Source organism: Spizellomyces punctatus (assembly GCF_000182565.1).
Source record: "Spizellomyces punctatus DAOM BR117 chromosome Unknown supercont1.18, whole genome shotgun sequence".
NCBI lineage: Eukaryota > Fungi > Chytridiomycota > Chytridiomycetes > Spizellomycetales > Spizellomycetaceae > Spizellomyces > Spizellomyces punctatus.
In genome coordinates, this window is record NW_015971554.1 from 331,294 (window position 1) to 352,697 (window position 21,404).

Below are 21,404 nucleotides of genomic sequence, written 5' to 3' on the forward strand. Positions count from 1 at the left end.
TGTTTTTGCTCTGGCAGAAGGGCATTCGGCTAGCAGAACACTCCTAAGCAAAGCAGTGTTGCATTCCTGCAGCAGGAACTGCAAGTTGCTCGCATTGTAGCTGCATGGAAGAACTCGTTCGGCCTGTGCAAAAGGAATGGACATCCCCAAGCCATGCGGCGAAAAGCAGCCAAGGAAAACAGTGGAGGTTGTGCTCCAGCTAGCCGACTTTACGAATATTGACGTGTATCTACGAGGGTGAGAGTTCACCGCTTACTGGATAGGTTAGCGTACATGGTGACTTAACCATCTTGTTAGGCTATATCAGTTCCATTGTCGACTTTACGCGCTGGTTCCTGTGTACGAGCGGGGTCGGTTGATAAGGCGTGACCGAGTCGATGGCATTCCTACCATTTTATTACCGACAGAAGAACAGGGATCCTTTGAGCCTGTGCTACCGTTTGTTGCAGGTTAGTTACTAACGGCATCAGATTGCCATCAACTGCATTTTACACATCAATAAATCTTTTTGAAGAAACTTCGAAAGAGCTCCGGTACAACTGCTTTCCTAGTTATGTCATGCAAAGACAAAAGTGCCCTCTGCATCAAGTCTGCTCTTGGAAATGTCGCCCATCTCAAAACAGCTCGACGCCAAATGTGTGGATAACAAAGAGCTTTTACATCTCACGCGAGGCGGAACGTGTTGCCCTCCACACAGGTGTCGTTTTCCGGATTGACCTAGACGTAACGCTAGGTGAAATTGAACCGTTAGAAGATGAGTCTGGCCAATGGGATGCGCACCTTGATATTGAACTATGGCATTGCGAAGATGAAAGGTGTGTTTCGTAGGGGTTCAGTTCTGGGGTAAACCGGTAGCGTAACATTACCTTGCCTGGACAAATGCATTAGTTTGACTGACGACCCAAACTTACGAAATGTATCCCTCAACCCTCCCATTACGCTCCAGGATGGCGAATCCGGATGATTTCACCTTTCAGCAGTTGCGTCGGTTTCGTCTATCGAAATTGTTGTCATCGAATTCGCCGTCTACACAGTTGCATCAGTATGCAAGTGTGTGTTTCAGCAGTCCCTTCTTCTCTGCGTGCAGTTTACTGGTGTCCGCTTCCACGCTGGGATATCATATGGACGATCCCGTCGAAATACCAAGAACGGTGATATGGGAGGATTCTGGGCTCGGAAATGTGCTGGGTCGCTTTTGGAAACAATGGATCCCGTCAGATTCCTCGAATGGAGTGGATCCAAGACATGATCGGCTGGCGGACGTCCTGTCCGATGAACTACACAGGGAGCGTAATACAGGCGCACCATTCACACCGCTATCCGCAGATGGAGGATTGGTACGTATGTTTGGCGTATGCATACCCCTGCGCGAAAACTCATAGCTCAAACCCCTTTACTCCCAGAGCGCATTTGGGACGTACTACACCAAATTAGTGTACCGAAGCCTGCATATCCTTCTGACCTTGTATCTTTTGGTTGGAAATATTCGGGTTTCATCGATAGAAGACGCTTCATTAACAGCGCACCTGACTGCTCATGACATTGCGGCAGTTTTCAAATGTGTACTGGGTGGGGATGGTGCCGAGGAAGGGCTTGGTGAAGATGAGGACGATACGTCCATTGACCACGCCGATAAATTACGGATACTCAGATATTGTGATGATATTTTACAGGAATACTTACAGGTACGTGTACAAGGTAGAGGAGTCCCACATTGAGACCACCTGTGCTGATTTGTATTGAGTAGTCCGAAACATCTTCGCTAATATTCGAGGAAAGAATGGGTGAATTACTAGAACGGCTCCTACATCTGGTACAGTATTTTGTTTTCTTCTCCTATGCACAGGTTTGCATTAACACGCTATCATATCGTAGAGTCGCACGATATGGATGACATTCTTGAAGCAGCACGTCATGTTATCGCTTGCGGAGGTTGCCGTACTGCGATCCGCGTGGGCCAAACGCAATTATTCATTATTCTGCCGTCACATTATACCCGCAGTCCAACTACCGGCGCGTGGTGGCCTTACAAGAATGTAGGTATTTTCGGAAGAGCAGCGATTCATTTTTCTGCGCCCTAATATTAATCCTTCTGCAGTGCTCACGAGAGCATCTTACGTCAACGCTTCCCAGCAATGTTGGTTTCTGAAGAACGGCAGCTCCCCATTCCAATTGTTATCGATCAAACTACCTTGCAATTTTACGTTGACCGGCCTTTATCCCCAATATCCATTGCGGCGTTTCGACGTCCGCGTACTTGGACCATGAGCAGTGGTTTGAGCCTTGCACCATCAGAGTATGGGCAATCGAGTGTAAAAAGCCTGATGGGATCACCTCTTTTGGATGAGGATGCTAGTGTGATGGGTATCCGACCTCCTCGAAGTGTAATGTCGGATAATATGTCGATTACGAATGTGAATTCCAGTGACACGGCCGGCAATCATGTCGAAACGGAGTTGGAGTGGTTGGTTGCAAACAGATCGGATATGGTGACCAGGGGCGGATGTCATTTGGTCGTTTTCGTCCACGGACTTTTGGGTATGTAATTCGACATCATGTATCATCCAAGCCTCTGTTGATCGCTTATCTCAAAGGGTCTGCTTATGATTTTCGGCAACTCAAGAACAAGGTGATCTATGCAAGGCATAACTTCAATATACCATCCAATGGCATTGTGTTCCTGAACAGCAATTGCAACGAAGAGGATACCCTTGATGATATATCTGTTTTAGCGGATCACCTGGTGTCGGAAATTGTTGAGTTTGTGACCGAAGAGCGGTTGCGAGTAGAGAGAATGAGGTAAATACTAACAGTACCTAGCAGCAAGTATGTTTGGCAGGCAAGTAATATCAGGATCCAGTTTTGTGTGTCACTCGCTAGGAGGGATCATTGCTCGATGTGCCATCGAAAAACCTGGGATGGAGATTTTCCGGGACAAGTATGACACATTCATCACGTTAGCTACGCCCCATCTTTCGGGAGCCCTATCAAAGAATCGACTGTTGACATTTTGTAAGCCCCAGTTGAATGCTTCAAGGCCTTCGCATATGATGTAAATCTAATTGCCTCATTCCAAAATTTCTTGACAGTGGCAACAATGTATCAGTGTATCGACCGCTCGGCTTGCATAGATCAGCTGTTAATGAAGGATAATGCAAACCTACAAGAGTCCTTCATGTACAAACTCGCCACAAATGCGTCAGCACTAGGCGCCTTCAAGTGTGTTCGATTGTTGGCATCCTCGCAAGATGGGTACGCGGACGTGGAGAGCGCATTAATCGGGCTTGGAGGTGCTAGAGAGATACAGAGGGCATGCGGACAAGGATGTATTGGCGTATTCGGTTCTTGTGAATCCTATTCTCGAGTGGATGCGGAGGGAACGGCGTCGACAGGAGATGACCAAAGTGATCAAGATGCATACAAAGATATGCTGGTTGCTTTGTCGGGCGTCCTTGCTGGTGCAAAGGTGGAGAGATACATTGTTTGGTTCCCTAGTTTGGCTGGAACGACTGATTTTCTTGGAAGACGAGCGCATGTAGCAATGTTGGAGGATCCAATGTTTTTGGAAATGGCGGTTGTGATTTGTAGATTGCTTTTGTAACTAAATCTGGGCAGTGGATTTATCGCTCGTAATGTTGCTGTGTTAGCATTTGCCGATGAGAATTAGTAGTCATGAAAGATGTGGGACACTGGACGTGATTGCAAGATAATCGTGTGTTCTCGCATCATCCGAGACGTTATTGTGACACATCGCAAACCACGACGGAAACCTTTGTCTAAAAAGACGATGCAAGGGAGTGTACTTGCACGGTCTTTGGCTAGGGAAAGACAGGGCGATAGGCTTGAGAGATGCTTGGCTCGGGAGGTTTAGGCACGCGTTTCTAGACGTTTTCTTTTACGCAACTTTGGAGCACGTCGGCCAAGTAAACTGTCAGGTCATACACAGGGATGCTACCGCAGCCTCCTTCGAGGGACAACCGGATAGGTTATGCAGCTATCGGGTACCGCCACGACATTGACGTGGTGTCGAATGTGGCCATACCAATTTTTTGCCAATGGGTATTTGAGTTCCTTTCAAGACGAAGCATAGCATTCTGAACACCTACCACCATGTGCAATATCGGGTATGCAAGTCGATCAATGTTTCTGACACCGGTTCACATAGTCCCTGCATGGGTAGATGCATGACTTCATCCTTGTGAGATGTCATTAATTTGTGGAGAACCCAGAGTGACCACGTCCGTAACGAAAAAATCACGTAAAAAGCAAGAACCGTACGATCAACGTCGTATGGCGTCATTTCTAGTGGGGTATATAAGGGTGGCCTTTTTGGAAATCCCACCTTTTTAGGCGTTGACCCATAAACACCTACACACACAGCATCTGTTTTCCAGTATCAAAGATTTATAAACTCATGTCAGCTCTTTCAACCAGCGACAAGGTGATCCAAGTCAACCTCAAAAAACACGTCCCAGAAGGACCTGTCACCGAGGATGCGTTTGACATTGTCCAAGTGCCAGCCCCTAAACCAGAAGATCTAAAGGATGGAGAGGTCCTCTTACGAGCCATTTACGTTTCAGTGGAGTGAGTGTTTGTCAGATCTCGGCAGTTTGGATCAGGTGAATCGACGGCTTAATTTTGCAACAGCCCTTACATGCGAAGCCGGTTTATCAACAAGCCAGGGTATCTCCTTGGACCATTCCAAATCGGACAACCGATTGAATCTGGGACAGTGGCCGTCATTTTGGCCTCAAAGAGTTCAAAGTACAAGGAGGGAGATATCGTTCAAGGATTGTTACCTTGGGTTGAAGTTCTAGCAAGGGATCCCAAAGGCTTGAATCATGTGCAAAAGGATGCAGGATTCCCATGGAGCTACTATCTGGGTGCTTGTGGTGAGTCAAAGTAGGTGTTGCTGTTTCTGAGGAGCGTATCTTGACGACCGTGGATTGTAGGCATGCCCGGTTTGACAGCCTATGCCGGTCTCGACAAGATTGCCGAACCCAAAAAGGGAGAGGTAGCGCTCGTCTCTGCAGCCGCTGGAGCCGTCGGGCAACTCGTCTGTCAGATTTTGAAAAACGTACGCGGAGTAAAGGTCATTGGTATTGCTGGTGGTTCACACAAGATCGACTTTCTCAAAAAAGAGATTCATGTGGATTCAACAATCGACTACAAGTCGGAGAGCTTGGCAAAGAAAATAGCAGAGGAAGCTCCGGAGGGCCTTGACATTTATTGGGATAACGTACGTAAAAAACAAAAAATCAAAAACAAAAAACGTCAAGTTTGTCGATAAGATACAAATTCCGGCAAGTTTTCTTTATTAACGCCATGCTGCGTTAATAGGTCGGCGGCGAAACGCTGGAACTTGCTCTCCGCTATTCCCGTCCGCACATGCGTATTCCCGTCTGTGGAATGATATCTCAGTATGATCTCTCCGAGCAAGAGCAGGCGCCTCTGAGAGGTGCCACCAGGATTGTCTGGAACCGTATCCGAATTCAAGGCTTTATTGTCGGTGATCTCTGGGCTGAATATTATGACCGATTCCAAAAAGATATGCCCGAATGGATTCGACAGGGCAAAATCAAGGTTGTGGAGGATCTGGTCAAGGGAGGGTTGAGGAATGCCCCAAAGGCCTTTATTGGGATGATGAAGGGTGACAACTTGGGCAAAAGGGTTGTGGAGGTGACCAGTGGCATTGATCCCTATCGCAAATAACCAAAGATCCAATCTGTACATGTGCTAAATAGTGCGTAAATAAACAAGAAATACAATAAAAAAAAGTAAAAGTAACAAAAATATGCACCCATCAAGAATCGAACCCGCATGTGAAACGTGATTCAACCGCCCCGCAGGTGGCGCAGAAGGCCTAGGATGGGTAAGCACTCCGAGCGTTAAGATTTTGATATGAGTAGACAATGTTCTCGGGGTGGGGAGCTGGTGGTGGAAAATTGTTTTCTTTCTTGCCATCAGCCAAAGAAATCTTCAAGCCGATGATAATGCGTGATGAGGACAAGGAAACTACAGATTCTGGTTATCATACAATGTCTGAAGACGGAAGCGTTCGCTCATCCTGCTCGGAGGACGGTTATCCGACTCAACCAGCAACTCCAGTGACAACAGTCAACATTTTGGAGTATCTCGCAGATGAAGGCGACGTACTCTCTGACCCTTCTCTCACAGACGATGAAAAGCGCGAGAAAATGACTAGTCTCTTTATTCGGGTGGCGTCCGCTTTGGACGTGGAGAGCATGAAGAGCTTGCTACAAGGCGAAAAGGGACGAACAGTGTGGATCGATGTGGATTGCAGAGACGAGGAGGGAAATACGGCGTTAGTCTATGCCGCGGCTTTGGGATGCGATGCAATGGTGTCTCTACTATTAAAAAATGGCGCCAATGTGAATGTTTGCGACAAGAGTGAGTTTTTTGAAAAGTGGCTATATGTGCGGGTTGAACTTTTTGAGTGATTGATGCCTTTAATTGACAGACGGTTGGTCACCTCTATTCTGGGCTTGTACAAACAGCCAAACGTCTACTGCCCGCCTCTTGATTGAGCACGGCGCCGACAAGAGTCTGCGATCAAGTTCCGGTAGATCCATACGTGACCTTTTAGGCAAAAAAGTAAACGCAGGAAACAGAGGAATTATCCGTGTCCTTGAATGCACAGGTGATGGCTACATGGATGACACTGAAAGTCTAATGGGAAGTGAATGGAGCGTCTATGATGATGAGAGCGTGGGAATCGGGGAAAGCGAGTGGAGCATGCAACGAGAAGAGGAAGAGCAGATCCCATTTGATTGGTCAGGTTGTCCTTTAGATCAGATGCTGGTCTTTGGCTCAGACACCCTCGATCACATACTCGATATTGCGGTATTAAAAGTGTGGTTGATCTGGCTGACCCGACATCGGCAGAGACAGAAACAAAAGCCATTCACCGCGGCGAATATCCTCTTTTTGTGCGCGCGATATGCACATCATTATCACGGGAACGATCTGGTACAGGAATTGTTTGGGCGAGCGGTCGATAAGATTATTGAAATTGTTCGGGTAAGCAGAAGATGCAGTTAAAATCAATTTATTCTTTCAGTCTGTATTCACGCCTTGTGGCAGTCCAATCGGGACGATTCAGCCCTCTTGGCTTATTGGATAGCCAACAGTCTTCAGCTGCTGTATTACCTCAAACGTGATACACACCTCGTTCTCTCGACGCTCAGCACACAAACAACACTGTCCGAGCTCATTAATGAGCTGTACAATATTTTCATTCGGGAGATAGAGTCACGTCTCTTGTCTGTTCTGGATGCGGCATTGATCGACTTTAGTGGCACAGACGACGAGGATCTGTCGCATCAACGCCGCAAGCAACCGCGGTCAAAAGGATCATCGCGAGGGGTGGTGTTTGAGAATGCGTTGTTGGGGAAGATGAGCCGAAGAGGGTGGGATTGGGACTGGAAAGTCCCAAATGTAAATATTGGGATAGCTCTTGGAGTGAACGTTGCGGTCGGAGGTGGGGCATCTGGTGTATTGTCATCGACATCCCCACCCAAGAAGCTCCGACGGCCGCGCCAACCTGCCACATCACCTGTCGTTGCAAAGTCGACGTTGTCCACCACTCCACCCACCCCGCGCACCGTCACTACCCTTTTAACCCACACCTTACACATTCTCCAGCAAACTCAAAACCACCCACATATCATCAACAGAACCTTCCATCAACTCCTCCATTTTCTCTCCACGACTGTCTTCAATCATATCCTCACGTCACGAACGTCCTCCAATCCGCTATCCAAATCTGGCGCTCTTCAGATTCGTCTCAACATATCACATCTCCAAGACTGGATACGGGATGTGGGACACACATACATTCCCTCCAGCAGTGTCTCATTGGAGCAACGTCTTACTCCGATTGTGCAGCTAACAAAAATACTTGGGATCTTGACAAGTCTAGAGAGCATTGACGACTTTCTAGAGATCAAAAGCGTTGTTGTGGATGGACTGGGATTTTTGCAACTGCGGCGAGTCATTGAAGGTTATCGATACGAAGTGGGAGAACCTACTATCGCAACCGATATATCAGAGTACATTTCTCGCATGTGCGAAACTCTTGAAAATGATGACACCGTTCCTGACGAAGAGACCATGAAAGGCACAGATGAAGAAGGAGAAGAGGAACAAGACGGCCTTGCTAACCCCAAACGGGATCCTTGTATTGACTTGCTGGATCCTGGATTTATGTTACCCTTCCAAGTTCCAGTTTATTTGGATGACGATGAAGCTGGAGGGTTAGGATGGGGCATGGGAAGTCCTTGGATAGAGCCGGACGTTGTCGGGTTTTTGGATGAGCAAGGCGTTGGCGAACAGTATAGTTTAGCTAGTAGTTTTTGTCGTAGTTGAATTCTTAGTTTTTTTCTTTTTTTTCCTCTTTTCTTGTATTCTTTTGTATAGGTCTGTAACTAGCTTTTTGTTACGATGTAGGCGATCTAATATAGTTTGCACCTCTTTTTTGATAGTTTGGAATGTTTGACGGTCGATAGCAAATGAGTTTTCTTGTCAATCTCCCTGAAGGAATTGAATTTAATCGACTTGAACTTTGGCATAAAGTTGCTGTTCGTTGACGAGTTGATGTTAATAAACGCATCTTTGTCGGTGATACATTGGCATGGCAACAACACGTCATTTTGATGTTGTCATCTCTGGAGCATCCTTTGGTTTGCTCTTGCTTTTCTACTTTTTGCGTTTGCTTTGTACAGACAAATGACAGCATGGAGAATGCATTTTCACCCCGTGTCAAGTCCCTCATCGGCATAGCACCCAACGACAGAGCGCATGCGCAAAATATCAAAGACGCTCTACTGGAAGACCGACTGAACTTTTCTGTTCTCCCCGACTGTACGCTCTAATGTGCTACTAATGTTGGTTTTCATTGGTGTAGGGTCGATTAAACTTATTCATAATTCAATAGGTGAAGATCCAAGGACGGTGGATGCTGATATTCTTTTCAAGGCGTCGTCTCAAGTTCGCTCTGTAGCGGTCGCCGTCCACATGTTTCCTGGTTACCCTCCATGGAGGGACGAATTTGACTGGGCCAGTGACGAGATGCGTTATGTAGGGTGAGCGCGTTACAATAAATAAGTGGGCCGAGGGATCACTTTTCTCATGTTGCTTTTTTGTCATGTATGGGATAGATGACGAAGCGATGTGTGGAGATGGCGGAACATGGATGTGCATATTTGGCATGCTGTGTATTGGTAACGATATTAGAAAGATTGTTAGGCGATGTACGTGTGGAGCCACTTTTGTCTTTTTGCCATATCAGAATGTCATGCTGAATCTAGCCTTGTTAGATCCTTTTCACCGTATCTGATGGCGATTCGTCTCTGATTCCATTTCTATTACGAGATCTCCTGGTAACAACAGAGTTAGAAGCTGTGTTGGGTTCCAAATTGGTTAGTGTCATGATTATTAGTTTTTAATGAAGGTGATACTCATTATTCTATGTACAGATCTTTACTATGCGCATACTCATGGGAACGCCTCTTGCCATGAACATTCGAAATATTCTTTGGCATGGATTCGCTCATCCAGCGGAATTTGAACCGCCTGCGAAAATTTATTTCGCCTTCTTTATGATGATTTTGCTTGAGGTTGTTACTAGAGCGCGCGAATCACTCGGCAAGCTATCGCATAGATCGAAAATAGCCTTTGAGAGCACGCCCTTGGAGGAAATTGATCAGCAGTATTCCGCCGTATGTTTCAATGAAGGTATGTGTAAAAGTTTTTGCAGTTTCCAAATGTTTATCATTAACAAATGGAATAGATTTGCCCCCCGCAACTCTCCCTGCTTCGTCCTTGGAACCAATTGTTGGTCTCATTACCTTGTCAACTTTCCCCTTACCGGGAACCATCGACTACAACATGTTCTCGCTCCTTGCCTATGCGGTAGGAGACTATCATACCTTCCTGGTATCGTCCATACCGATGCTAGAGCACGCTCTTCGGATTGTTTATGTCCGTGCTGCAGGGGAAGACGCTTCAAGGCTTTTGGTTGCAGATAATAGAGTGATGTATCTGACTTTGGATGAAATGCTCGCGGATGGACGGGCCCTTTTGACTGAGCAGCTCGGACACTGCTGCGTGGTGAGTAATGTGGCCTGTGCTGCTTTATATTGATCCAAAAGTTAATAGTCTGGTTTCAGGAGTTATTATTAGATATGTTCAGTTTCCCAGCGGGACCACGGCTTCGAGATAGGCTTTCACATGGTGAAGCCAATAACGTTGTCGGATCAACAGCCTCTAGACACATTTACATCAATCCAACCATTACCCAAACCTTTTTTTCTCTCCTCATTTACTTGATGTGGATCTATTCTCCTGCGGCTGGGGGATTAAAGTTCAGTGGCCTCGTGGCGACTTGCGTAGATTTTGTGAAGCACTATCATAGCCGATACCACCCAGTCGCACGTATTCGCCAAGAGCTGGTAAAGGCCTTTGTGGAGATTGACAGATGCTTCCATACCATGTGCCAAGCTGCGTACACGCTGGCAATACCTATTGAAGAAGAGGATACACAAACAGTTTCCCTCGCTGGCGAATGGACACGGATGAGCAAACTGCCTTATCCATTACAGCAAAATCTCTATACAGTAACTCGCCTTCTTTGTCAGCAGCCAACCCGTTTGTTTACTTTTCCACCGAGCTGTCTCAGTCAACGGTCCATTTCCCACGCCCTCGAAACCCTCCCCCGATGCCACTTGCCCCAACCTCAACACAAATTTCCATACGTCCACGTCATCCGCATCCTCAGTCACATCCGTCAAACCATCTGCAATTTAGAAACCAAATCCCAAGTAACGCGTAAACGCATGACAATCATAACGGGAGGGGGTTCAGTCATTGCGGTGCTATGGACTGTCTTGAGTATCTTGGAGCAATCCCTTGTTCCCGGGTCCGACTTTTCCAGCAACGTATTGAAACGAATTGCCACCGTTGTGGATCGATGTGCGGCGATTGTTAAAGGCGGGGAATGGTGGAAGGTGCAAGGAGAGGTTGAGGCTTGGGTAATGGAATTGAAGGGTAACCATCAACGGAGACGCTTTGGTGATTAATAGACTGGAAGTGGTTGCACTCGTACAATGTTTTTACTGGCATACTTTACTATCACGGTTGTATACCCTTTACTTCATTTGATGATGAGAATCAGCAATACTCTGTCCCACTTTCTTGAAAGTTTTGATGGGCATATATAAGGTTAGGTAAATATCAAGATGAACGTTGCACAACCTTTTGGGCCGAATTCACGTGATCAAATGTTTTACTGGCTAATTAATCGAGTAAACTTTCAAAATCACGACGAATATCAATGTTTGAAAAAAGGTCAAAACATCCTAAAATCAAAATACTCCCTAATCTGCCTACGGTTGAACAGAGATATGGACTCACAAATTTAGGCAACTGAACTCGCAGTCTCCGTCGCGGATGGCTCCACCGAAGGTGGAGCCCACAGCACTTCGTCCCCCTCCCCTGCTTTTGTACTGCTACTCCTAGAACTAGACATTTCTTTTACCCGCTCAACAGAAACGCTCACACCTCTCTCAAACCCAACGCGTTCCAAAATCTCTGGCAGGGTATCCCGATATTTTAAATGCCCTTTGACAATATCCGACAAGTCCACATTATCAACAATATTGCGTCCTTTTTCGCATTCTCCAATACGAATCTTTCGTAAGCCCGCAACGCCGTTCTTGGCTTGGCTCGCTCGATACAAGTATGATAGAAACCAATCCCCCTTTGCATACCCGTTTACAACCCGCCCGCTGACCACACTTGCTACTTGACGCCATTCCAAAGGGTTGACGCCTACGGGTGCTCCGAGTAAATAGGCTTCGTCAACAATACCATACGCCTTCATTTTCGAGAGTTCCAAGAGACAGTAGAATATGGTTCTCGCGCCGAGAGACCAGCCTATGAGCGTCACAGGGCGCTTTCCTTGAACGTATTTAGCTAACACATCCCTGGCAAGGACGAGACCCGCCTTTCTAGCGCGGTCCAGACCAATCGTCCACGGGTTGTCCACTAAATATCCCATTTGCAACAGACCAACGGGCCACACAAGGGCAGACATGAGACCCGCTAGCATCGTCTGCTTGAGAACAGCAGTTGTACCATATGTAACAGCTGTGGATGTCATAAAAGACTGAAACGCTTTCCCGAGGTCCAGCAAGTGATGGGGATCAAAGGACAGGGCAGTGACCTCTGAGAAGGGTGCGTAGGCGGGAAGGACTGTCCAAGGGTCTGTAATATCGGATTCAGTGGTTAGCCAGCCGGAAATGGGTATGATGAGATGTAAAGATTGTGTGTTTGAATTTCCAGCATGCGGATTGGGCGGTGGTGTCAGGGAGTGGAAGGCAAATACTGAAAGAGATCCCAGGCGGCGATTGAACCGATAAGCTGTTGGTACAATGTGTTGCATTAGATATAATTCATCTGTTTCAACGCGGATATGATCGACTCGCACCTGTAAGACCACCTCCTGTCACTCCAAAGAGCGTGCCAACAATAGCTACACCGGCAGTAGTACCCAGAGTTGCGCATAAACCGGCGTGTGCCGCCAATCCGAGGCCTGAGAACAAGCCTCCCAAACCTGCTCCAATCATTGGTGCTGCAAGTCCTTTTTGGCGCCATCATTGTCGACAAGTGAATACGAGTGTGTTCATCATAGAATGGATGAACGATGATGTTCCTTACTTACCCCCTGTCAGTCCGATGACCACACCTCCCCCGACGGTCGCCAACCCTACTCCAGCCCACCGCTTCCACTTTTCCCTTGTTTCTTCCAACTGTGGTACAGTTCCATCATTGTCCTGCCGCTTAATGTGCGATTCTTCCCAAAGCTTTTCGGCAACGATATGCTCGACTTCCTGCACCATCAGTCCCCTTGCTTTGCTTTCCTCCATCTCGTCCCTTCCATCCGCGTCATAAACACCATCCCAAATGAGTAACGACAGTCTCCTTAATATAGTTCTCAGACGGGCATCGTAGCGAAGTTCACTTGACTTCATAACAGTTTCTTGAAGTGATGAAAAGATGAGATTGGAAAGAATAAGGGATATGGCGTCACGTTCGTCGCTGCGTTTGACGGTGTGGTCAGAGTTGGTACCGTCTGCGGCTTGTGCCCTTACGGCGGATGCAGCGGCCTTTATAGAACTGGAGAGACTTTGTGAGAGAGATTCAATCGTTACGCCGTGATTTGAGAGATCTTTGATGATATCGAGTTCTGAAAACAGTACAAGAGAATGGATCATTACGCTGCCATTATCCATTCCTGAGGCAAAATGAAAAATCTACCTTTGCCTTGCAGCGCATTAGAAGTAGCAATTCCGTGCAGTAATTGCTGTCGCCATGTACGATAGGATGTTACGGATGGATGACGCGACGGATCCGTCTCAGAATCCTTTGCTTCAAAGACGCTGGTCACTTTTGACCAAAAGCCTTTCCCATTGGAGTCATCCTGTTGTCCTTCCCCGCTAACAGTACCTTCTTCAGAAAGTAAACTTGTGGTAGACACCTTCTCGCTCAATTCATCATCTGTTAAATGCTCTACGTCCTCCTCGTCGTCGTCCTTTGGCAGGACCTCCCAATTACCGGCAATGAGTCTTTCCAGCGCTGTCTCTTCCGACTCGGCGAGTAGCCATACTAGACCAATGTATGCGAAAACGAGGTCGTCTGAAATATGGAACTGGTGAGACGCTGGACTATACGGTGGCGCTGGAAAACTCGGGTCGGGAACATCATCTGCGAGTGAACTGGTTCGAGGTGGTAATGGAGGCGGTGAGTCCAAATGTTCTGAGCCCGCCGCTATATTCACTGCTAAGGGAGTATCCGGCATGGGCAATCCACTGTTGAATGGTGAACAAGGCAAGTTGCCGTTTTTGCACGTAGGAAGCGGGGGGAGATTGGAGAGGCCTTAAACCTCGGCTGGGCAAATGCTCGCAAGCCTCGCGATGAGTCATCAGACGGGACGCGTACGTGTTCGCGAAAGGTGTTCCAAAAAGGTGTTGAGTTTAAGGAAATCTTTGGAAATTAGGGCTGGCAGGAAAAAACCCTTTTCGCTACTCTGTCATGACGCTACAAGCAACGCTCGCCTTTGTCGTCATCTATGCTGCTTTACAGCTTGCATTTTTTGTCCCGTTCGCTTCCGCTGATGAGCATAACCCAAAGCAAGCAGCCCCTCTTGCCCGCCAATTAGTGTCCTTATCAAAGATTGGTGAGCTGGCAACCGTGATGGCTCCTGGAGTGCGCGCGGGTAGGAAGCACTATCCATTTAGCACGCCAGAATATGTGTCGGACGAATGTCCGTCTTCAGGAAGTCCTCTTTTGTATCTGGTTACATGGGGCGTACGTATAGCAAGCATTCCCTTTCGCTGCGGGGATTGCAACCGTTATCACTCACAGTACCATTTTTTTAATGGCATGCATGTAGACGCACGCACGTAATGTTAGAGCTAGTCCACATGCATCCGTCTCTTTCCGGCATCCAAACTTTACTCTTACACCACCGGACTCTCGCGGGGAACTGGATGAAGCTCGCGTTTCATTGTTGGGAGATTTGGTCCGAGTCGAGGGAGACGATGAGGTGCGTCGCGGTCGTGAAAGAGAACGTTTATGAGCAGAATTAAGGGGTTGCGTTCTTAGATAAAGAAGGCGCAAGAATGTTTTTTCGCGCGGCATCCAGATGCCAAAGAGTTTCCACACCATTCAGCTTTTTATCGCTTGGAGGTTCAGGATGTGCGATGGATTGGGGGTTTTGGAGATAGACATTTCAATGGATGGATACCGGCTGATTTGTATCTAGACAATCCCCAAGGATCCGCGTTGCAAATGCAGGGAAACGGGTTAAAGAGACGAGGCAAGAGATCCAGGATCGACTAATTGTTGATTTGTTAGACTTGTTTGGCAAGGACGTGATGCAATGATGCAGTTGGAGATGGATTTTTCTTGATATTCTTTTTATCAAGGATTAAAGATAGGATCCATCGACAATAGCATTACCCTCCAAAAATATCATTAGCGTCAATAGTAAATATATCTACAAGGTGTTATGGGTCAAACTCGAGATTGACCAACATGACTGCCGAGTCCATGAGAACATGAATCGCCATCACCATGGTAAGCACAAACGTGCGAGGATTTCTACTAACAAATTTCACCCATTCCTGCCAAATCTTTCGTCCCGTCATCCGATGCACAAGCCAGAATCCCACCAAAGAACCCAACACTTCAGATACAAACGTCGAGAGTGTTTCAAACATCACTCGTCGATACCGAGTGTCGTCGAGAAGGATGGTTAGAGATGGGTATGCACCCGCATTTGGACCACGTCTGATCGCAGGTATCGAGACCACAAAGCAGACCATGGTAATGAGTTGAGCGACAGCGTTGAAGGCCTGGAACAGTACTTGGGCTTTGGTATAATCTGTGTAAGACCATGTTTCTGTTGCCTCGCCGAGAGGTGGAAGGGAATAGCGACTATTTGGCGTATTATCGTTCACTTGATTGACGGAGGTGGTTGATTTGATTGCGACTGTGGATCGAAGGTGGTTGCGTTTGTTGGGAATGGACGTCGTCGCAGCCCTTTCTAGGGTGCTAAACTTGGTTTCGCTATTGGCCATTCCTGCTTCTTGGTCCATGCTAGGCTCGGAAATTCCTCTGACAGCGCTGTCGGCCTTGTTCTCATCGGTGGGGTTATTAAATTCTGCCAGTTCACCGTCCAGTATATCGAGACCGAGACTACTCATGGATCCCGATGCAGTCCGGGTCATGATACTAGCAGAATCTGAGACGCCGTGCTGAGCTGCAAAGAAGGCTTTCAGAACGCCTGCTTTGTTCCAGTCGCTGAGCCAGATCATGATACGGTGATAATAACGAGATGTCCTGAATGTAACCCAGGCGACTCTCTGTAAAAGTAAAACTAGCCGTTAGTGTACACGATAGGCAACATTCAAACGTGGAATCCGCTCCTTTACCTGCACGAAATTGATTGCTCCGAATAGAATGATGGTCCAAGTCGACGAGAACGCCGCTGTAAAGACATTCCTATAGACTGGATACAACCATTAGTTTCGAAAAGTCCATCTGAAATGGTCTCTCCTCAGAGTACATACGCATCCAGTAAATCATATCACAGAAAAATGTGTATGCATAGATTGTGTGCCGTGGTCTACAAAGAGATGTTCAATTAAATGTTTACGGATGCTGCAAACTAGAGGAGACAACTATACCCAAGTTTTGCATGCAGGAGGATAGTGCCAATGGTAGTGACACCGACAATAAACAACCGTAATGTGTAGATAAGAACTGCAGGTGGAGATGACATTACAGTTAGAATAAACGTGAATGGACCAGAATCCGTTGGTGACAGCGTACCCAAATCGAGCCAGAGAGGATGGGGGGTTGTTTTAAAGTACGCCCAAGACCACACCTTCAGGACTTGAGCGTCAATTCACAAAAGATTGCTAACCCCAAGCAGATTAGGCACTTACTTGACCGATAAAGTACGTTGATGCTCCAAAGCATATCGACACTAAGAGCCAGAGAATTTGTACGGTCGGCAAAGGCTCGTTTTCAAGTTTATGCATCGCCATATCGTGTCCTGATCCAGTTTGCGGAGATTCCAGATGGTGCGGGATGACCTCCTTTGCACATTCACCGGCCTCTTCATCTTCCACACCATTACTCACGCTTCGTACATGTTTGGAATTCACATGGGAAGCCAAAGGACTGATATCCGCGGTTTTTGCTATCAAGCGCATTTTGGCTTCCCAATGCTTCCGCTCCCACATATTCCTCAAAACCGCATAGTGCATTCCGTAGCCTGTGCAAACAAGGGTATTGAAAACTACCCATAGCTTGCTTGATACCAGCGCTTGGCGAGGAGAGTACCACACAACGGTGTTCATGACGACGGTGATGACAAGAGGCGGAATGCCAAAGCAGGCTAAATCTCCCCATGAACGGGGCCATAGATACGGCGAGAAATTATGTATGGCCAATCCGACACATCCCACCGTCGAAAGGATATATATGGGGAAAAAGACAACATTGTACATCCACCAGTTGAGCGGGAAAGAGTAGTCTGCGGGGAGGATACCGATATTTCCCCATTCGTGAATAGTGTGCAGTGGTCCCCCGTTGTGAACGTCCACAGTCCCGAGAGGAATATTGATATATCCTACGAAAATAGCGATGCAAAAGGACCAGCATAGAAGACATACGGTCAATGGGTATCGGCTCAACCCTGCCGCAACAAGATAAAAGCCGGCGCTGCATTTTTTTCGTCGATGGGTTCCCTTTCCTGCATGTCCTGGCCGTCTTGCAAGTTTTACACTACTTCGATTGGGGTGGTCGGATTTTTCGGCGGGCGACGTTCCAATGGAGCTACTGCTGGGCTGCCCTACGGTGGAAGCCGGCCGCATTGGGGAGGTCACAGTGTGAAGACCGTGTGCTCTTGAGGGTTCTACCATCCTTCCGAGTCCCGTGCGCCCTTATGTACCCAAAGAAAATACTTCCGTCTCCAGAGAACAGGTCTTGTTTGCCGTTGTCTCAAGGGGAGAAGGTAACTACATCGATCTAAGGAGACAACAGTCCAATGTCCATACGCAATTATTTGGTTGGCAGCTATATCCGGGAATCTATTCTAGTATTGAATAACATTTGTTTGTGATCGTGGGTAGTTGAGGTCCGGCAAGGAGCAGCCCTGGTTGTGGAAAAAGTGCGAACAGTAAATAGCGTTATGTTAGGCACTCAGCTTAAGGTTAAATGGCCTTTAACAATATTTGGACCAGAAGTGTTTGCGTCTGGTGGAGTTCATACCCTGTTCCTCGGAACGATCTTTTGTTTGCATTGTTTTGACCGGAAATGTCGCCCGATACTCCGCTGACGTGAATAAATAACAAGAAAAGGACCGATTTGTTTGCCTGCACTACAAGCACTTGCATATGATGGGCATTTGGCTGAGCCAAAATAAACATCGGACTATTAGCTATATAGCGAGTGAAGGGCGAGCTCCGAACAGCCGCGGTCATTTATAGTGGAAACTCATAAGTTTACGATCCTGGTGAACAACGACTGCAACATTGTAAGCAAACAAGTACGGTCAACAGTCTACATTGAAAACTTTTAAGAGTACAAGCATTATGCCATGAGCTTGGAATAGTACAAGTGAATTCCATACCCACCAGGCACTGCTTTCATATCCTTGCCAGACTATCGCCTGTCGTGGTGAATGCCACATTTATGATATTTCAACACAACTTCCCAACATTGCTCTACTAGTATGTACGCTGACCAGACTTATCCGCAGGCATAAGCACAAGCCGCCCGCCTATTATTCCTTGGGTCCACCAACTTGGACAATAAGATGGCATTTTGCAGCTTGGTTATTCATGCACCCAAAGGTCATACATTTACGGAATACCACATCTTATTCATGTGACGCTACAATGTTGCATATGAATAATCCTGATACTCGTCAAGGGTTTCAAGATACTGGCTCTTCTACTTTGCGCCATTGGATTGGTTCCCTACATGGCATAGGATACAGACACACGGGATGAACGTCTCGTTAAAGCCTCCAACGGGATCAATTGGTGGATGCTCTCTTCAAGCATAAGCAAGCAAATGTATCGTTCAACTGTGTTTGAATGCCTGACACAAAGAGGATTCGTAGCAGGATATCCTAAAGTTGGAATATGCCCATAAATGCGTTACTAAAATCAGGAACAAAGACACAAAATCGCTGAACCAGAAATAGTCGCTGACTGGAGCGGTCATAAATTGGGGGATCCCTAAATAACAATGAGGGTTATGATGGCGGTATTCGGGACTTGGGTCACGAGTAAGCAGAAGAAACAGGCGCTGGAAATAAACCTGTTGATGGGGGTTTGTCTGTATATTTGTGTGTTGTGTCTACGCTTTGGAAAAAAGCACACTAGTTTCGCGTGAACAAGTTAGTGGAGGTTTTCCCTTTTCTTTGTGTTTGGTTTGTTTGAAGGTGGGGTGCCCCATTTCTGTTCTTGGATTGTAGCAAAGGGCTGTTAAAGACGGGGGCCGTGAACGTGTTGGCGGAGACGTGAACAGACGAATACACACGGCTAGAACGAGCGTATACGAGCGGTTGTGTGCTTTTTGAAACGGTTTTGGCGGTTTCGAGATGGGGAATACTGGATCAGCGCTGTCGGAACCCGTCGGGCCCAACCCCGCCGTCAAGACCACCCCATCAACACCATCACCGTCGACACCGTCCTCAAGGGAGAATGCCAAGGACAGGTGGGATAAAGTCGATGTAGAAGATGGAACGCGAGCAAGGATTCTCGAGTCCCGGGAACTTGAAGAGGATGCCACGGTTCGGTTTGGGATGAACGGCACGTCTGGGAATTCGGAGCGGAGGTCAAGTTTGCTGGCTGTTATGGATGGGGTTATAGACGGCTTGTTTTTGGCAGCTGGGAGTGTTCGAGGGGTTGGGGGGTTGATGGGGAGTGAGGATCGAGTGGTGCCAGAGAGGTGTGCGAGTGGACGGGAGAGCGAGGTGAGGCTTCCTGGAGGTTACAAAAATGGTATGTTGGCAAGTTAAAGCTGTGTTTGTTTGAGCTAGTCAGTATCGCTTATATGCTTCACAGCCTTTATAAACTCCACATCCTACACCCATCTCAACCGAATGAGCGGCGCATCTCGTGAACTAGACCGTATGGAAGCCGGTGTGCCCGATGAGATTATTGAAGACCTTGGATCCCGCTTGTCCCAAACGGCCATTGACCAGCCCATTCAACAAGTGTTTGCAACACCCCAGGTTCAGAGTACTATAAATGTGGAACCTTACGGGATCATTGAGCCCATGTCAACGGTCGTTGACACGACACTAGTTGTGCACCCAGCACTTGAATACAGTGCAATCGACAAAGTATTGGAAAAACACCCCTTAATGGATCAATCTGAATCCTTGATCATGACCCCCTACATGCAAGACTCTGACACTGATATCCCAAAACCCGATATCCGCACCAACGTACTCGGCTCAGATATCATCACTCCGGAACCGACACCCATCACCGAACACCCTCCTACCCCGAACGCCCCAAAACTCAGCCGGATACCAAAGTATAATTCATGTTCGACTTTGTTTGTTGAGGCAACGATCAGTAATGCGGATTTGAATGACACATTGCGTTGGTATGTTTATCGTACCAGTTTTTGAAAGGCGAACACTTACTGACTTGTATGGCTAGTGTGGCATCGGCATTGGTCAACCACATGAAAAAGAACCTTCAAGACCAAACATTTAAAACCGATAACATATTTTCAGAAGAATTGCATCCGCTTTCTGTAAGTACTCCCAAAACAAACACAAACAAAACGTAGACAAAAGTTCTAAGATGAGACCAATGTAGCAACATATACAATTCTACCGTCGTATGCCGAAGGAAGACGATATTTTCAAATTCCTCGAATGTTTGTTCAATGCAGCGGAACTAACCGCTGAATGCGGAATCATTACCCTCGTAAGTATCAATTTGCACCCATTCACAAACCAACAAGGAGGTTGAACGCATTTGACAATCTTGCAGATTTACGTTGAACGAATGCTCCAAAACACAAGTTTAACTCTCCATGCAAGTAACTGGACACGAATTGTACTCGGCGGGTTACTACTGGCATCCAAAGTATGGGACGATCATGCAGTCTGGAACGTGGATTTCGTACAGATATTTCCAGAAGTGGATGTAGAAGACATGTAAGTAAAAAACAAAGGCGATATCGGTATTTTATGTTTCCCCGGTCGGGTACTAATAAAGATGAGGATGCTGTTAGGAATCAATTGGAACGATGGTACATGGCCGCACTTGATTTCGATGTCAATATCAAAGCATCGGAATATGCACGCTATTATTTCTCGTTGCGAGATTTGGCGGAAAAGAGTCGGAGACGGTGGCCTTTGAAACCGCTAACGTTGCGAGATGCTGCAAAACTCGAGGTACTTTTCGACTGTTTCTAATGTTGTAGTGATGGACTGTCTAGTGTGTTCATACCAATACCATTTCACATAGGCTCGAACATCCCGTCCACCACCCAAACTAGATACATCCACCCCCAACACTCCCGACACCATTGACCCCCGTTCCTCTCCTCCGCGAACGATTCATGCATTTGAGAGGGAGGGTGCATCAAATGTTGGGAACAGTAATGGAGGAATGAGGAGGAGTATGAGTGATTATATTTTTGTAGGACCCAAACCTCCTGCCATGGTCGTTTGATGTACTGTTGGTTATTTTTTTCTGTAGTTTGGTATGTGTTTTCTTATTTGAGAATATAGAGTGATGGTACAGTGGACAGCTTCTATTACAAAATGGGATACCAAA

At 46.9% G+C, this 21,404-nt stretch overlaps 8 protein-coding genes across 9 annotated transcripts; 6 read left to right on the forward strand and 2 right to left on the reverse strand.

The window, feature by feature from the left end:
* On the forward strand, window positions 1–3,732 carry SPPG_07958 (uncharacterized protein). Its single transcript, XM_016756109.1, has 11 exons — window positions 1–237; window positions 298–449; window positions 515–815; window positions 947–1,337; window positions 1,404–1,685; window positions 1,748–1,813; window positions 1,876–2,036; window positions 2,099–2,538; window positions 2,595–2,799; window positions 2,861–3,012; window positions 3,090–3,732. Exons 1-11 carry the CDS (start codon window positions 137–139, stop codon window positions 3,599–3,601), a joined length of 2,763 nt encoding a protein of 920 aa, XP_016604790.1. The 5' UTR covers window positions 1–136; the 3' UTR covers window positions 3,602–3,732.
* Window positions 3,733–4,236: 504 nt separating this feature from the next.
* On the forward strand, window positions 4,237–5,789 carry SPPG_07959 (uncharacterized protein). Its single transcript, XM_016756110.1, has 4 exons — window positions 4,237–4,584; window positions 4,648–4,892; window positions 4,953–5,239; window positions 5,341–5,789. Exons 1-4 carry the CDS (start codon window positions 4,415–4,417, stop codon window positions 5,710–5,712), a joined length of 1,074 nt encoding a protein of 357 aa, XP_016604791.1. The 5' UTR covers window positions 4,237–4,414; the 3' UTR covers window positions 5,713–5,789.
* A 121-nt stretch (window positions 5,790–5,910) lies between these two features.
* On the forward strand, window positions 5,911–8,544 carry SPPG_07960 (uncharacterized protein; the record flags this gene model as incomplete). The annotated part of the gene is made up of 3 exons (XM_016756111.1): window positions 5,911–6,411; window positions 6,482–7,041; window positions 7,105–8,544. Coding segments are annotated over 3 exons (2,345 nt in total), but the record flags the coding sequence as incomplete, so codon positions are not given.
* Window positions 8,545–8,719: 175 nt separating this feature from the next.
* SPPG_07961 lies at window positions 8,720–11,207 on the forward strand (the record flags this gene model as incomplete). 2 transcript variants are annotated; one of them, XM_016756112.1, is made up of 7 exons in its annotated part: window positions 8,720–8,883; window positions 8,957–9,104; window positions 9,180–9,272; window positions 9,339–9,440; window positions 9,498–9,756; window positions 9,812–10,131; window positions 10,191–11,207. In XM_016756112.1, 5 exons carry the CDS (start codon window positions 9,180–9,182, stop codon window positions 11,097–11,099), a joined length of 1,683 nt encoding a protein of 560 aa, XP_016604793.1. The 2 variants fall into 2 exon arrangements, with proteins under 2 accessions (XP_016604793.1, XP_016604794.1); XM_016756113.1 differs by having other exon boundaries at window positions 8,757–8,883; window positions 8,957–9,099; window positions 10,191–11,099.
* Window positions 11,208–11,289: 82 nt separating this feature from the next.
* Window positions 11,290–13,879, reverse strand: SPPG_07962 (uncharacterized protein; the record flags this gene model as incomplete). Its single annotated transcript, XM_016756114.1, has 4 exons — window positions 11,290–12,441; window positions 12,509–12,661; window positions 12,743–13,267; window positions 13,339–13,879. 4 exons carry the CDS (start codon window positions 13,877–13,879, stop codon window positions 11,438–11,440), a joined length of 2,223 nt encoding a protein of 740 aa, XP_016604795.1. The 3' UTR covers window positions 11,290–11,437.
* Window positions 13,880–14,040: 161 nt separating this feature from the next.
* SPPG_07963 (uncharacterized protein) lies at window positions 14,041–15,203 on the forward strand. The gene is made up of 3 exons (XM_016756115.1): window positions 14,041–14,388; window positions 14,474–14,626; window positions 14,686–15,203. The coding sequence occupies exons 1-3, from the start codon at window positions 14,113–14,115 to the stop codon at window positions 14,920–14,922; spliced, it is 666 nt and encodes a 221-aa protein (XP_016604796.1). The 5' UTR covers window positions 14,041–14,112; the 3' UTR covers window positions 14,923–15,203.
* SPPG_07964 (uncharacterized protein) lies at window positions 15,044–17,513 on the reverse strand (the record flags this gene model as incomplete). Its single annotated transcript, XM_016756116.1, has 6 exons — window positions 15,044–15,947; window positions 16,017–16,093; window positions 16,155–16,210; window positions 16,272–16,347; window positions 16,417–16,471; window positions 16,533–17,513. 6 exons carry the CDS (start codon window positions 17,511–17,513, stop codon window positions 15,090–15,092), a joined length of 2,103 nt encoding a protein of 700 aa, XP_016604797.1. The 3' UTR covers window positions 15,044–15,089.
* A 1,394-nt stretch (window positions 17,514–18,907) lies between these two features.
* SPPG_07965 (uncharacterized protein) lies at window positions 18,908–21,374 on the forward strand. Its single transcript, XM_016756117.1, has 7 exons — window positions 18,908–19,604; window positions 19,668–20,217; window positions 20,274–20,370; window positions 20,436–20,546; window positions 20,613–20,779; window positions 20,857–21,019; window positions 21,093–21,374. The coding sequence occupies exons 1-7, from the start codon at window positions 19,202–19,204 to the stop codon at window positions 21,297–21,299; spliced, it is 1,698 nt and encodes a 565-aa protein (XP_016604798.1). The 5' UTR covers window positions 18,908–19,201; the 3' UTR covers window positions 21,300–21,374.
* Window positions 21,375–21,404: the final 30 nt, after the last annotated feature.

Coding starts and splice junctions, on each gene's coding strand:
- SPPG_07965 (XM_016756117.1), top strand. CDS start 19,202: ATGGGGAATACTGGATCAGCGCTGTCGGAACCCGTCGGGCCCAACCCC. Junction 20,371..20,435: donor AAGAATTGCATCCGCTTTCT/GTAAGTACTCCC, acceptor AGACCAATGTAG/CAACATATACAATTCTACCG. Junction 21,020..21,092: donor GAGATGCTGCAAAACTCGAG/GTACTTTTCGAC, acceptor CATTTCACATAG/GCTCGAACATCCCGTCCACC.
- SPPG_07958 (XM_016756109.1), top strand. CDS start 137: ATGGACATCCCCAAGCCATGCGGCGAAAAGCAGCCAAGGAAAACAGTG. Junction 450..514: donor TGTGCTACCGTTTGTTGCAG/GTTAGTTACTAA, acceptor ATCTTTTTGAAG/AAACTTCGAAAGAGCTCCGG. Junction 2,539..2,594: donor TTTCGTCCACGGACTTTTGG/GTATGTAATTCG, acceptor CTTATCTCAAAG/GGTCTGCTTATGATTTTCGG.
- SPPG_07963 (XM_016756115.1), top strand. CDS start 14,113: ATGACGCTACAAGCAACGCTCGCCTTTGTCGTCATCTATGCTGCTTTA. Junction 14,389..14,473: donor TGTATCTGGTTACATGGGGC/GTACGTATAGCA, acceptor GCATGCATGTAG/ACGCACGCACGTAATGTTAG. Junction 14,627..14,685: donor GAGTCGAGGGAGACGATGAG/GTGCGTCGCGGT, acceptor TTGCGTTCTTAG/ATAAAGAAGGCGCAAGAATG.
- SPPG_07959 (XM_016756110.1), top strand. CDS start 4,415: ATGTCAGCTCTTTCAACCAGCGACAAGGTGATCCAAGTCAACCTCAAA. Junction 4,585..4,647: donor GCCATTTACGTTTCAGTGGA/GTGAGTGTTTGT, acceptor ATTTTGCAACAG/CCCTTACATGCGAAGCCGGT. Junction 5,240..5,340: donor TTGACATTTATTGGGATAAC/GTACGTAAAAAA, acceptor CTGCGTTAATAG/GTCGGCGGCGAAACGCTGGA.